The sequence below is a fragment of the Chenopodium album genome, chromosome 7, assembly GCF_948465745.1.
Source record: "Chenopodium album chromosome 7, dcCheAlbu1.1, whole genome shotgun sequence".
NCBI lineage: Eukaryota > Viridiplantae > Streptophyta > Magnoliopsida > Caryophyllales > Amaranthaceae > Chenopodium > Chenopodium album.
Window position 1 is genome coordinate 52,547,046 of NC_137840.1, and position 16,021 is coordinate 52,563,066.

Sequence of the window (16,021 nt, forward strand, 5' to 3'; positions counted from 1 at the left end):
GCGTAGCTTTGCCTAGCAAAACCCGCATTTTTTCTAAGTGGAGTCTCTCTTGCGCCCGGCCGGGCGCGCATTAGGGCAAGGGATACCTTTCTTCCTTTAGCCTCACCCGGCCGGGCGCGCCTTAGGGCGAGACCTGCTATGTTCTTCTTCCTTCCTCGCCCAATCGAGCGCGCCTTAGGGCGAGGGCACTTCCTGGTCGAGCGAAGGCTCAGCAATGACTTAGACTTCGATTGGGTCCAATCCAAATTTCCACCTTGGGTCTTGAATACTTGATCCATTGCCTCGGTTTCTTCTTTGTCGAGCCCTTAATCACCGGTTTGACGACTCTAACCAGTCTTGGACTACATAAGATGGTCATATTTCTCTAATGCTCGTAGTGGCTATCATAAGTCCGGGAAAATACTCCATATTTGCAATTTCCTATAAAACAATACCAAATCTACAAAAACACTAGAAAACATATATTAGTTATAAAAGTGGCTCTTAAGAGCCAAAGATACTCCTAAATATAACCAAGGGATTGGGGTAAAACACTATATAAAATAAACATATCAACATATACAAAGCGAACTGGACACAAAATTTTGAATACTTGCCTTTTCCCAGAGGGACCAACTTTGTGAAAATCAGTAGCCACCAAAATAGCAGAATCGTTAGGAATTAGTACGTGGTGGATTGAACCTTTAATTCATTCCTCTCAAGGCGAGATGGAATCACAACACTTTTTCATGGGAATCCTGCTTGTACAGAAACCATAGCTACGAAAATAATTATGCATAAGTCAGGTTGGTTGTTCAAAATATTTTTTTTTACCCCTTAAGCTTCGCATAAACGGCTACATACCTTGCATTTTCATCTTTTTTGAAAGCCCAACTCATTCTTATGGAATCCTGTTTCAGGTGCAAAGCCTTTTCAATAATGACCTTTTTCTTCCCCATTTCTAATTTTTTTTTATTGAAAGAGGATAAGCGCTATCTATTGAGTAAAGAGAAAGTTTGATATAGTGATTCGGTCGGTTCTTATTCGCTTGCGCTCCTCATAGTCCATTAGTGAGTAAGGTGGTAAACTTAGAGGGCGACCGCCTTCTCTTCAAACAGGTTAGTAGTTGTTTGGTTTCCGCTTTTTTCATCCAATCCGCAGGAATCAATAGAAAGGTAAATTTTGGCATTAGAGAAGGTCAGGTACCTTGAGTAATATTTCGTCCATAATCATATTGCATCATTTTAATATCAAATATCAATTTTTTTTTTCAGAATACATAACTCCCCCCATTTTTATTTACTTGCATGTTACAACGTACTACATTGGCACACACTTTAAGGGAGATATCAGACTAGATAAAACAACTAGGAGGGTTTCATAAGTCAGTCCGAACCGAAAAATGGACCGGACCACCCCGAACCGAATTAATCGGTCCAGTCTTCGGGTCTTGAAATTTATCCCGGTCTTTGGTCCGGTCCGATCCACAACCCTATAAAAACCGGTCTTGGACTGGACCGATTTTTTAATTAAAAAATATGCTTGAAACCTTAAATAATGGTTAAGATTATTGTTAGTAAACTTAGAAAACTTTAATTTTATAAGCTTTTTTTACTAAACATACAAAAAAAATGTTAAAATATAATTTTTCCTTTACTTATTTCGTGTTTTGCACAACTTTATTAAAAATTTAGAATTCTTTTTTTTTTTAAAATCTTAAATAGGTCCAAAGCAGTCCGGTCCGGGTTTTGGACCGATTCCTTCGGTTCGGTCCCAACTTATTCGTTCCGGTCTTCGGTTCTTAAAATTCTAATTTTCGGTGTTCGATCCAATCCGGGTTGGTCCAGTCTTGGACCGATGAAGAACCTTATAAACAGCTAGACAAATTAATTAACAAAATATTACCAACAATAAAAGAAAGTGTTAAGTTGCATTGCTACGATTTAAATTTTATAGCTTATAATTCGTCCTCTTACACAGTCTAATCACATATTTAAATAGCATGTCAAAAAAGGGTGTTGCAAGTATAAAAACATAGGAATTATTATGTTAATTTGGGTTTTAAAAATAATTTTTAATACTAGTTATATTAATATAATAATGTATTTAAATACTCTATTGACTTTTGTGTGATAGTGAAAAAAATTATTTATAAAATTAATTTACTTGTCTAACAAAGTGGTGGAGCATTGAGGAAATTATTATCATAAAATGTACTTTGAAAAAAAATATATTATTTAATATTAAAAATAATAATGATAAAAACAATATAGTAATGGGTATGAACCAAATATTCCTCAAGTTGCCTTATCCAGTGTCCAACATACCATTTTGCACATATAGTACAAAAAGTTGTATTGCTAATAACAAATAGTTGAGGTTGCATTATTTTGCACACACTGTTAATAGTTGAGATTATTTTAAGCTAATTGTCCTAAATTTGTTATTCTTTTTCCATTTATATAGACTAATAATTAATTTAGTGTTTTCTTCATTTCTCTCAACACTTGCTTATTTTCAATGTATCAAAATAATTGGAATACTTTGTTTATAATAACTTTTACAATTTTTCACACCTACTTTACTCTTACATAACCTACTCGATGTTTCTTTTAACACTTAAAATACTTTTTATTTTAATGTTTTACACACTCTCTCCCCTTGTATTAAATGTCAACTAAGTGTTGCTATTGTAGTGAAGCGAAAGAAGTATGACAAATAAACAATTAGAAATAAAGGTGCAAAGGTTGTTTTTTTTTAAAAAAAAAAAGAAAAAGAGGTGTAAAAAAAAATGGCAATGAGGTTTGAACACAAAACCTCATTGAATAAAGACCAACTCATTACCATCTAAGCTAAAAGCTAATCATGTTCAATCCATGCACATAAATATATAAATAAAATAAAAAAATTATTCATTTTTTTTAGGGAAAATACAAGTTAATTTGCTAGATAAACGAATTTTTGTTAATATGATGACATTTTTGTAAATATATTGAAAATGCAGGGTCATTTATTCAGTACTTTTGGTGAGTTGTCCAATTACTTTTTGCCTTTTGCTTTTACTGTTTGGTGAGGAAATTACACATGTACCCCTCAACTAGTACATGAAAAGACGCATGTACCCCTCCACTGATACTTGAAAAGACAATTATTTGTTTATATGGGGAATTACCTGGGTATCCCCCTTTTTTTACAAGAATTATTATTTTAAACTATTTATTATTGTCATTTATTTTTATAATTTATTGGAAATAAAAAAAAATTCTTTCAAGATCTTTAATAATAATAATAAGGGAAATTCTCTTTGGTAAACTCCAATTTTTTCATTTTCTAAGTGGTAAACATTCTTAAATTTTATTATCAATGGTAAACCTAAATTTTTTGTTACTCTTGATAAGAGTTGTTTTAATGAAAATCGTTAACTATATTTAGTTTTATTATTTTTTGAATAGTTAATTCATTATAAAATATTTATATAAAAAAAAAACCATATCCCTCCCCCACCCAGCCTAGCCACCAGCAGCCCCCCTCCCCCAGCCGGCGGCCAAGCCCCTGACGGCGACGCCCAAGCTCCCCCTATCCTCGGCCGGCGACACTCAACCTCCCCCACACCCTCAGCCACCGTCGTCCAGTCTCCCCGCCCCACTTTCTCTCTTTCCTCCATCTCGACACATCCCCCACACCCTCAACCACCATCGTTCGCTAACCACCCCCCACCCTCAGCCACCGTCGTTGCTAACCACCCCGAAAAACGACCCTCTTCCTCGACGAGTCCCCTTCTCTTTCGCGCGGCCCGAAAACCTTAAACCCCAATTAAAAACCCGAATTCGATTTCTGGATTTGGATGAACGAATTTGGGTTTTTTTTGTGTTTTTGGGTTGGATTTAGGGTTTTGGGTCGGAGAACAGAGGAGGGGGGTCTTCGGGGAAGGGGATCAGTTTTCGGGGTGGTTAGTGAGGTCGACGGTGGATGAGTGGTTTCGAATGGGTTATAGTGGTTTTGGGGGGGCGAAAAACAAGGGAGGGGTATTTTGGGGGAGGGGAGTGGGCGATTTTTGGGGAGGATTGGGGTGGAGCGAGAGGGTATGGTGGTCGGTGGGTGGAGCAGCGGGAATGGGGAGAGGGTATGGTGGTCGGTGGGTGGAGCAGCGGGAATGGGGAAAGGGGACATGGTGGCAAAGTTGGGGTTAAGGAGGAGTGCAGGGTGGTTGACGGGGGAGGGGCTGCTGTGGGTGGGGTTTGCTTTTTTTTTTTTTTTTTTTTTTTTTAGGTTTGATAAAAAAAATATTTCTAAAATAAATGAAAAAAAAAACTAACTAACTATGGTTAAATATCTAGTTAAAATTCATCATTAATGTTGTAATTGACTCAATATAAAAATTTAGGTTTACCATTGATAATAAAATTTAAGAACGTTTACCCCTTAGAAAATGAAAAAGTTGGAGTTCACCAAAGAGAATTTCCCTAATAATAATAATAATAATAATAATAATAATAATAATAATAATAATAATAATAATAATAATAATAATAATAATAATAATAATAATATTAATAATAATAATAATAATAATAATAATAATAATACTATAATAATAATAATAATAGTAATAATAATAATAATAATAATAATAATAATAATAATAATAATAATAATAATATAATAATATAATAATAATAATAATAATAATAATAATAATAATAATAATAATAATAATAATAATAATAATAATAATAATAATAATCTCTCTCTATCCCCGATTGATGGTCACTTATGCCAATTTTGGGCACCCAAAATGTTAGTCATATTTGCTTTTTTCAAGTACCATTGATATTATTTTTTTACCAAAATTCTCTAACATTAGCAAAAATATTTGTGCAAATTTAACTTTCCAATGTAAATTTTACTTTTCCATGTACTTTCTTTAATTCTCCTTAATTCCCGTGATTTTTCTTCAAAAGTGACTATCAATCGGGGACAGAGGGAGTAATAAAAGAGGGATCCCAAGTTGATCTTCGTGATAAACAAAAATTATGTATCTAGTGGCAGTTTCGTAAATAAATCAACTAAACATCTCAGTTAGCATGTCAATTTTATAAATAAGTCAACACACATTTTAATAAATGCTATTGACTTATTTACAAAAAATATCATGCAAATTGGAGTGTTTTATTAATTTATTTAAAAAAATGTCAGTTATGTCACTAGATAAACAATTTTTGTTTATATAAAGGTAAACTTATATTTTCCGTAATAAAATACGAGTTTTTCTATACAGTGCCCCTGAGATATTGACTTTTCCAAACTATGCCCACCCATTTTCAAAATTCTACGCTGTACCCCTAAGGTACTTTTAGTGTCTACGATGTAACCCTACCCTAATTCCTCCGTTAACTTAAGTTAACTTTTCGTTAACTTTAAAATAAATAATTAAAAAAAAACCCAACCACCTTTCTCTCCTCCCTCACAAGTCACAACTACTCACCAACCACCACTAAACCTCCAGCCGCAACACCGCACTTTCGATCCAGCTGCACCGCTGCACCACAGTGGCTCGCCCCTCTCTCCTCGACCGCCTACTGCCCGCTGGAATACCAGCCACCCCAATCCCCTCCCGCACCGGAAAACCCACATTCCTACTCCTAATTGCTCCCTGCACTCCACCACACCAAAACAGACCAGCCGCACGAACCAGCAAACGCCACCGACCAGCTTCTCCTCTCACCTCAGACCCTAAAATCACAAATCACCAGCAACCCTTACATTAGCGCAACCACAATCGCACCACCGCAACAGTCCTGCACCACCGCAACAATTAAACGACACCAGTTCCTAATTTTTTCCCCCATTTTGATTTAAATTGTTAAATCATCAATTTTGGTTCAATTAGATTGAGATTAAATACACAAAACTTGTTTTAATTGATTTTTCCAATGAAAATCTGCTCGAATATGGTTTAATTGGTCGAGATTGTCCAAATTACGCCCAAAATTTTTTCGAAAAATGGTCAAAAATCGAGCAGTAAAAGGAGAAATGAGAGAGAAGGAGGGAGGAGGATGATGCGGTGGTGGGTCGAGGAGAGAGGGGCGAGCCACTGTGGTGCGGCGGTGCAGCTAGATCGAAAATGCGGCGGTGTGGCAGTGCTACGGCTGGAGGTGCGGTGGTGGGTACTTGTGATGGAGGAGAGTGAGGTGTTTTGGTGTTTTTGGGTTTTTTTTTTTTTTTTTTTTTTTTTTTTTTAAATTTATTTATTTTGAAGTGATCGAAAAGTCAATATTTTAGGGGCACTGTATAGAAAAACCCATAAAATACTCAAAGTAACACTTAAATGTCCGCGCCGACCACTAATTATATTAGTAAGAACTAAGAAGTGAGTAAGCATATAATTGTGGTTAGTAATGAAATACGAATTACAAAATCAACCAACCTTTGTTATCCACTTCTTGTGGACATGGGGTCTTCCAAATTTCACTTCCCTCCTCTTCTTCTTCCTTCTCCTCCATTTCTAACCTCTCTTTCACTTCTCCTTCAACCTTCCTCTCTACTTCCATGGCTTCCACCACTACTTCACCCTTCAAATCTATCTCCACTCTCCTTTCTCTCTCCTCCCCTTCAAAACCCTCTCTCCCTAACTACTTCCCCACCGTAAATTCCCACATCCCCGCCTCTAAAATCTCCATTTCTATCCGAAAGTTGACTAGTTTCAAGAGATCTGTCATATGCAAGGCGGCCGAAGTATCCGTGGCTGAAGAATCTCCCGCGTCGGACGGTGGTGGAAAGAATTGGGTTCCGGTGGTGCCGCTGTCCGCATTGCCTAGAGGAGAAAGGAGAGTGATCATTCAAGATGGGGAGACCATTTTGCTTTTGTGGTACAAGGATTCGGTTTTCGCTATCGAAAACCGGTCTCCTGCTGAAGGTGCTTACAGTGAGGGTTTGCTCAATGCCAAACTTACCCAAGTGAGTTAAATTCCTTCCCTTCTAAATTATGCACGTTTGTAGATTTTTCTGATTAATACTGGATTGTATTTAATTAATTCTTTATGTAATGCATTGCTTATTTGCTTGTACTTATGTAATTGATTTTCATGGGATTGGAAGTTTAAATGATACAGGAAGAATTAGTAGTGTCCTGTGTAATTGATATGCACTTACATGTACGCCTTGGAATCTGATGATTGTTCAAAGAATACTCCGAAAAGAAGAACATTGTTACCAGTAGTAAGCTTTTTTATGATTAGGATTTAGGAATGGAGTGTTATGGAAATTCAATGCTGTTGGTCCTGGTGTATGTAACACTAAGTATATGTGACTGTGGATGAAAAATATCCGGTAACCATTGTCATTTATGTGATTTAAGTCGGGTACTTTTGTTAAATCGTAGGTTTGGTTATACTTACTCCTTTTTTTTAATACTTGCAACATTTCTCTAAAATGAAAATGTCACAATATTTGCAACACACTATAAATGGAAAGTTATTTTAGGAAAAAGATGTACTATTTCCCTTATTTAAAGCACATGGCCCACTAAATTATACTCCTAAGAACCACACACCTCATTTTAAAGTGTATTATATCATGTGAACCCCATATTTCTTAAATACCGTAAAAAAGTGTGTGTTGCAACTATTAAAAAAACAGAGGAAGTACATACTTATATTCTTCTTGTTGTTAACCAAAGTGCCAACTCTGTGTCTGTCTACGAAGTATGTACACATGTGCTAGTGGCGGATCCAGAAATTTATAAATGGGGTCCAAAATAAACTTTCAACTTAATCATCCCAACGTACGGAGTACAAAGTAATACATTGTCAAAGACGTATCACCAAAAATTACAAATTGTTTTTAATAACACAAAACAAATAATAGAGTTTGTACTCATGAAAAAGATCCAGGATTATTTGTAAGGGAAAACAAAGCAACACATAATTTAAAAGAAATTACAATTGTTCTTGTCGATTTTAATTTGTTGGAAGCGCAATATTTGTCTCTATGAAAGAAACCAAACAATCGTTTAAAAATGATCATCTATATTATTTTGTAACTTATAAAAAAGCTCTTTCTAGTTTCTACATTTGCGGTTGCCACAAGAAGAATTATCACCAACTCGATGACGAGCAAATAAACTTGTTGGTACACTTGAATATTTGATAATTCTTTGTTTCAGACTTTGAGGTGGAAAGAAAAATTAGAAAATTGTATGGGTGTTTGAGACTTTGAGTTAGAGAGCGAAAACTAGGAAGTGGTAAAAAAAAGGTTTTGTGAAATTAAAAGAATTTCATTTCTTTCCCCTAATTGCTCACCTCACGTGAGTGATCAAAATTTTTAATAAAATAAAATAAATAAATAAATATATATAACTGTCATATCTTCAGAAGATAGGAAGTAAAGAAGTAGATGTGTTTGTCAGCTTATGAGATAAAGATATTTAGTATGAAATTCTAAATTTTTGGGCTTTTATTTTTGAAAACTAACTTGGGCCTAAAGACTTTTTTTTTTTTTTTTTTTTTCACAAAATGGGATGCAGGTGCTCCTTTGGGCTTAATAGGTCCGCCATTGACATGTGCTTTAGTGAAATGAATAGATAGCTCGATTAACATTGATTTTCAGTGAATGCAAATCTACTTAGTCCAAATTCAGCTTTAATCAATGGACTCTTATGGTAGTTTTATATCAATTCAAAATTGTGATTGTCTTTCTACTTTGTTTCTTATGCTTCAGCATATATCTGTCAGTGTTTATTATAATTCCTTCAGCATATATCTGAAGGAATTATAGAAATTATGAGGACAAATAATGGAAAATGCGGAAGCTTAGACCATGTAACTGCTTGAAACATTTATAAGCAATATTCTACATGGTTGTTTTATTATATTTACAGCTTCATAGTGTTTATGCGAGAGATATAACCCTCGAGGCCTGGACAATATTGATCATGTAGATGTTTCAGCATTTTACAGTGACTGGTCACAGAATGACTGTATAAGCTTAGAGCTATTTAGAACACAAACTTGAATAGACAAATGAGCTGGTAATTGCAGCTAGTTAGACTTGATTTAAATCTGTAATTCTATTTATGCATTCCTTTAATTTCTGAAAATTATGGTTGTTATTGAGTTGGAATATTGGTAGAAAGTTGCTGAAATTGAATGCATATGGAGACTTGGGTGGCTAGTTGAAGATTGGTGTTGAAACATATAGAACTTTAACATGAAGCTGATGAGAAATCTATATGAGCTCTTCTCTCAGAATAAGTGGATTTTGGTATATTACTGACATGAATCAATTGATGAAAAAATTTGATGTTGAAATAATTCTGGCTCAGCCCCACACAAGCTAGATACAAAATTGCTGTTGCTGGTTCATTTTGCATACCTTGTCAATGTGAAAACCATTGGAATTTTATTGAGCGCCTAACTCCACCAACTGCAACAGTTTCTCTACACCTTACCATTTTTAGCTGTCCTGGATGAATTCCCAAATTGGGAGGAGAGTAATTTTTCTTTTGATATAATAAATATGGACTATGGAGCAACAGTTAATGACGAAACTAGCTTAGAGAATGCAGCCTTATTTAAATCAAGATAGTTTTAACATTGCAATCTTCATCAAGTTTAGGTAGATGCAGTTTTTCAAATATTAACAACAATCTCATTGTTGATCACTTTTAACATTCTATAAAAAGACGTTGATTTGCTTTCCTGTAATTACATGAGCATAATTAGAGCTGGCTTCAGAATTTCGGAATACTGAAGAGGACGAGTGACTGTGACTAGCCTGTTTATTTAGGATAGTTTGTTAGCAGTACAAGTTCTAGTTTCATAGACAGTCTTCTCAATGTTTGGTGTAAAAGGCTGCCTCTCTAACAACTGATCAATCATTGAATAATATAGCCAATTTTTATCAAGGTTAGCTTCAATTCCAAGAAAGTTACCTGAAGCAAAATCTTTTTTGTAGCAAACAATAGCAAATCATCTACAGAGGCTTGAGATGGGTCAGATCTAATATATCACTTTTTATGAAAGAAATGAAATGTGTGTTGCTTGCCAAAATATCCGTACATGTAGATAGTGTCTCCATTTTTATAACAAATAGAAAAGGAGACTCGAGAATCTCTTGCTTTAATCCCCCTTTAGCCAGAAAAGACTGAACTAATAAGCCGTATAATGGCATTTGCAAATTGGAAAGAAGACTTGATATGTGTGTTGTCTGATCTCCTTTTTCCTGTTTTACCCATTGCTCCATGTACGGGCCACTCAACTATGTCTTTCTGATTATCTCTATGTCAAGAAAATAGCTGGGAAGCATGTTATACAGCACTGCTAAATCCAAGTTCATTATACTTGCCACCTAATGATCTCACTAAACTTGCATATTACTGTTCTATTATTTGTTAGCCTAACTAGCTTATTCTGAGGCTTTGGTATCACTTCTTCTTGTTCAGACTCACGTATCCATATCCGACATGGGCACTGTCCTACTCATGAACATGAGTACTTAAGGTAAAATGAAAAGTTTGAGATATATAGGTTTTAATTATGACTTGCTGCAACGTGCTAGGTTTTTGCTATAGGTCAGTTCATACTCCAGAAAACTAGTTTATCACCATGCAGTGAACAGTTTGGTTGAGTGATAGTCTTTTCACATGTTCATTATTCCAGTGTAGTAGCTGAATCACTAATCACTTTCTCAGATAGTTGCATGCGTGTTGAACTGTTGAGTGTTGGTAGCTTATTTAATTTGTAGCCATCTTACCTTTTACTTGTCCTTTTCCCTCATTCTATGTCAGGATGGCTGCATAATCTGCCCTACAACTGACAGTACATTTGATCTTCGAAGTGGAGAAATTAAGGAATGGTATCCAAATAACCCAGTGCTGAGAGTTCTCACCCCTGCTTTGAGGGGATTGTTCGTCTATCCTGTGAAATTTGATGAACAAAATATCTACATCAGCATGGGAGGTAGTTCAAATGTGGATGCTTCTGCTGAGATCGTCTTTAGTGGAAAGGCTCAACCTGGTATAACTGCTACAGATGTCAACGTGGAAGAGGTACACTATGCACTGCCACATATTTCGAACTATACAGAAAAGATGGATAGATTAGGACACTAATTAAGGATCTAGGATTATTTATATAATTCACTATCTTGGTGCAGTATCTTCATGAACATTCTTGAATAACAAAAATATTTATATGACCATATTAGTCAAATGCAAGATCTTTTGACTCATGTATAGATTAGGCTGGGAACTCGTTCCTGTTGTATATCATCCAGAAGGATGATTCTAGTTGGCGCTTGTTTATTAAGCTCCATGCGGTTTTCATTTTATCATATCCTACTTTATCCTGAATCCTGATGCATAATTCAATGCGCTATGCAGGTAAAAATGTTTGTTGATGAAAGCTCAGGAGGATTTGGTTTCACACGGAAGAACGAAGTGATTAATGGAAAGGCTGCTGTCATCGGATTTCTATTACTATTAGATTTTGAACTTCTAACTGGTAAAGGCCTTCTCAAGGGTACTGGATTCTTAGATTTCCTTTATTCTGTTACTGATGCTTTCAATTAAGCAGATTGCTTTGGTGAAAACATACACATTTTTTTTAATCATATGGTCAGTATATAGTTATAATTCATCACATATATCTCTTAATAACTCCCTCTTCTCTTCTATGTTTTAATTATGTAAATTATATGTTTATATATATATATATATTTTTTTTCTACTAATAATACAATGGGTGTTAGTCTAGGTGATTCTACAGTTCGTCGTTTTGACTATGCATAATTCTTTCCAATTCTGACATAATACTTTGGCTGGATTCTTTTTATTGATTTTTAGTAAATAGAATCGTCGAAATTTCAGTTGTATAGAATGAAATAGTATTTGACTAGTTGTATATTAGACCCTGCCTTAATCTTGAGCAATTATCTTCTCATTTGGAGGTTGAAGTAAAAAAAAAAAAATCACTATTTATCTGTGGAAAAATACATTCGACTTACGGCATGAAAGGACTATTGTTTGATTTGAGTTTTTGACTATAAAGATAGGTTTGTTGATAAAGGTTTCAAGCCGGGTGACGTATGTGTTACTCTACATATCATCAATTGATTTGATTATATTTTATCTTTTCAAAAAAATTGTCAACTTTGGCATTGTCATCTTTGAACACAAATATTTTTACTTTATCTTTAGGAACAAATAAATAATTTTGACACTTTAAAAATTGATTGATAATTAGCGTGCTTAAAAACAAAATGTAACCAATAAAATTGTCAATCAATTTCTGGGGAACTGCTTATATAATTTTCGATTTCCATTGGGATATCTGCATATTTAACTATCATATTGAGGAATTAACTCTATAGCACATACTTGAGTACATAAATTTTGAAACCAAACAAGTAATATTTCTTTTATTATTCAAAAAACTTGTACCTTTATACATATATGTACCTAAAAGGTGTAAAAACAGTAAAACAAATACAAGTAATTGTTCTTCTGTTATTATGTTGAGTAAAATATAATGAAAACTTCGATATATAAATGAAAAGAAAGAATAAATCCCAAAACAAAACAATCTCGCCTTCAAAATTTAAATGAATATAAATGAAGCTTTTAAATGAATGCATGTTTGTCCTGTTACGTTCAACACCGAGGCATGTCTGGTGGTGGAGGCAACATATGCGATTCGGCTGTTTTACCATTCTTGACGATGAACGCCATCTCCATTCCCCATGAAGCGTGTCGATCCAAGTGACAATGCATGAACCAAACACCTGCATTGTTGATATACGAGTATGAAAGATTAAATTAGTACATATAAATAGATTAGCAATACAATGATCAGGTGATTGAACACGTACCTGGATTATCGGCTCTAAATCTGATTGCAGTCCATCCGTTATAAGGAACTGCAATTGTGTTCTGGTAAGGTGGATCAACAAGATTATAGTTCAAAGGATCCTTTTCCTTGTTAAAATTGCCTAAACCCGACCCAACAACGTAAAAACTATAACCATGAAGATGCATAGGATGATCACCTCCTCCGAGTATATTCGTCCCTTGGAACACAAGCTCCACTGTCGAATTATATTCCAATACCTTCACCTTTGTACCACGCTCTGAACTTCGGAACTCTGATGGAAGGTTAGGTGCCGTGTAATTGAATTTCAAGGGCGGATTATTTGGAAAATTTGTTTGGAATTGTCCATTAATCATATGATAATATGCTTCAAGTAAGTCCACGGTTGGACTTTCAAATGTTACATTGTTAACAGTAGCAGCAAGACGGGTATTTCCCGGTCCTTCACATGTATTCCCAATCTCACACGGGAAAGTATTGATGGACAACGTATAAAACAACTCAGTGGTAATGTCTAAGGGGACGTTAACAGGATGATCCTTACTCGCTAAACTCTTGAGCGAGTTTGTAAAACTTACGGATGCATCCGTATTATTGTGGACTGGTAGATTTGGCAATGGAGTTGTATTTTTTGTATCGTATTTTCCATTATAGTGGATGATGCCGGTGGTTATGTTTCTTGGAAATGGTATATTTGGTGTGCGTTCATAAGCCTTAGCAGCCATATAGTATTGGTTCGGGTTCTGGTTGGCCTCAAGGAGCACATCTATGGTTTGACCAGGAGATATAGTGACATAATCGCTTGTAAATGGTTTTGTATAGCTACCATCGGATCCAACGACTGTTAGATTATGGTTAGCTACTCCGAAGAACATGATGTTTTGCATCACTGAATTGATAATTCGAAGTAGATAAGTTTTTCCTTGATCCACCCTTAGATTGAACATATCTGCATACACCAATTTGAATGACAATTTTGGTTATTAGTACCATATGAGAAGACAATCAAAAGTTTTATGACATCCACAAGATGTATGTTTCAGCGAGGATGAAAATTACGTTCTCCGTTCTTTTTACTCGACACGTACACTTCTTTTATCATGTTTGTCTACATATAGTAGCGACAGATAAAATTGTACATTGAGACGATTCTAGGAAGATGTCACATGACTATATTTTACTTTAGTTAAATACAAAAGCCAATCCCCATCTTTTGAAAAGTTTGAGTTAACTCTTATAAATAATGTTTGAACAATTATATCTTCTAATTAAAATGTTTATTTACTTATTTGCTCTCAATAATGTAAATTGACTCCTATTTGTTTTTAATTTTTAAGAGTAGTGTGTGGACAGTAATACCTCTAAAAATGTTTGTTTACATATTTTTCACTCATTAATGCTATCATTAGCTACATGTGTGACATAAAGTCAAACCAACGTTTTGGATATGGTTAGTTATATGCGCGTTAGCCATCCTAGCTAAGTAAAGTGTCTGAAACAAAGAAAAAAAAGTAAAGCTAAGTGTGTGAATAGTATCTAAAAAAGAAAGGAAGAAGTATGACAGATCGACTATCTTATCCCCTTGAAATGAATTACTTCTTCCGTTTCTATTTAGTTGACGTGTTTGATTTAGGCACATATATTAACAAGATGAGAGAGAGTGAGAGAGAATGATAAAGCAAGTGAGGTAGCTAGTAAATGAAAGGTAAATAACTTACCCAAAAAGAAACGTGTCATCAACTAAAAAAAACTTCCTAAAAGGAATATATCGTTGTTGGAGTTATTCTCTTATTCCTATAGTACAACTCCAAGACTAGGTTCATCAATTTTGCTTCAAAAGATCAAAACTCAAATTTGGTTGATTGCCTTAATTAATATCAATCAGTTGACTTTGATTATCACCAATTTCTCACTAACCGTTTGCTAGCTTATTGATACTCTACAAAGTTAGAAGATAATTGATAGACATGCATAATTAAAGGGAGGTAATTTGATACTCTTTGACTTTGGGGTATGCATGTTTTCCAGTGAGTATTGAGTAGTCTAGGTTCATAATAAGCAATTGATTTGTTCACTCATTTTAAGGGTACTCCTTGATTTTGGGTGATTGCATAATAATCGTGAGGGGTTGCTTCTTTGGGGTGGAGTGCTCCACTATAAATTGATGATCCTCCATTTCATTCAGACATAGAAAAAATCACATACTACATCTTATTCTTTACTCCAAAATGATACACAATACTATGGTCTCTAATTGTTGGGCAATGTTCAAAGTGTTCTCAATCTAGCTCTTCGTGTACACCGTAGAGTTGGAGTCGTGTATCCCTGGAGGTCGGTTGCTACGAGTCCGTGTGTACTGTACGGGGCAAATTCGACTTTAGGGCAGTGATTTATTGTCACGCCACGACAATTTCAGATAAGCCGTTCTAATTTTATCCTCTAGTAGTCATACAATATTATTCTATAATAGTTATACTTCTTACAATCGTGTCAACTAATAAAAAACGGAGGCAGTATAATTCTTAAAGTAACATAGTATTTGTCTAATTGCATTGATATCAGATTATCAACATGATCACAAAATGTAAAATAATAAGATAGATTTACCTCGTTTAGAGCAGGGATATGAATCACCAGGATGACCGTTGATTAAGTAAGCATCAGAAACATTTGGATCTCCTCCTTTTTGGAGAAATGAATAATAGAGTGTTTGTATATCCATCTTCCACCATTCGCCTACAAAATTTATACATCAAATTCTAGGTTTGATTAACTCTTAACTTTGTTTCAAAGTATAACTTCAAAACTTCACCAATTTAACTAAATGACATGCACAAGATTTAATGATAATTACTTAATTAGTCGATCAATTAAGCATATATACCTAAGATGATTGGAACTTCAGCATGAGGTTTGGGGAAGGGATAGTTGGTTCCGTGCTTAGGGTGGACAATAATTGCTCCATAAACCGTAGCTCTTGTCCAATTACTATGAGCATGCCACCAAAGAGTACCTTCTTCTACAGTAAATATTACTTTCTGGCTAAACTTGCCTCCTGGCGGAATTGGACATTGTGTTATGTACTCTGGCCCATCACTCCATGGATTTCTCTCCATTGCAACTCCGTGCCTAAATAATTTCAAACATTACTTTCAAATTATCACTATAAGAAATTG

The 16,021-nt window shown here is 34.8% G+C and overlaps 2 protein-coding genes across 2 annotated transcripts in view; one reads left to right on the plus strand and one right to left on the minus strand.

The window, feature by feature from the left end:
- The first annotated feature begins 6,421 nt into the window (after positions 1-6,421).
- LOC145639058 (uncharacterized) lies at positions 6,422-11,618 on the plus strand. Its single transcript, XM_081690176.1, has 3 exons — positions 6,422-6,936; positions 10,766-11,026; positions 11,360-11,618. Exons 1-3 carry the CDS (start codon positions 6,529-6,531, stop codon positions 11,546-11,548), a joined length of 858 nt encoding a protein of 285 aa, XP_081546302.1. The 5' UTR covers positions 6,422-6,528; the 3' UTR covers positions 11,549-11,618.
- Positions 11,619-12,628: 1,010 nt separating this feature from the next.
- The window catches only part of LOC145640304 (uncharacterized), a 131,815-nt gene continuing 128,422 nt past the window's right edge, over positions 12,629-16,021 (minus strand). The window contains 4 exon segments of the mRNA XM_081691604.1: positions 12,629-12,759; positions 12,847-13,794; positions 15,453-15,581; positions 15,730-15,974. Of these exon segments, the coding sequence (XP_081547730.1) occupies positions 12,629-12,759; positions 12,847-13,794; positions 15,453-15,581; positions 15,730-15,974 (1,453 nt within the window).

Bases quoted from the DNA above. Each gene is read 5' to 3' on its own strand.
- LOC145639058 (XM_081690176.1), top strand. From the start codon at position 6,529: ATGGCTTCCACCACTACTTCACCCTTCAAATCTATCTCCACTCTCCTT. The intron at 6,937-10,765 runs GTGAGTTAAATT...ATTCTATGTCAG, and splicing joins TCAATGCCAAACTTACCCAA to GATGGCTGCATAATCTGCCC. The intron at 11,027-11,359 runs GTACACTATGCA...TGCGCTATGCAG, and splicing joins CAGATGTCAACGTGGAAGAG to GTAAAAATGTTTGTTGATGA.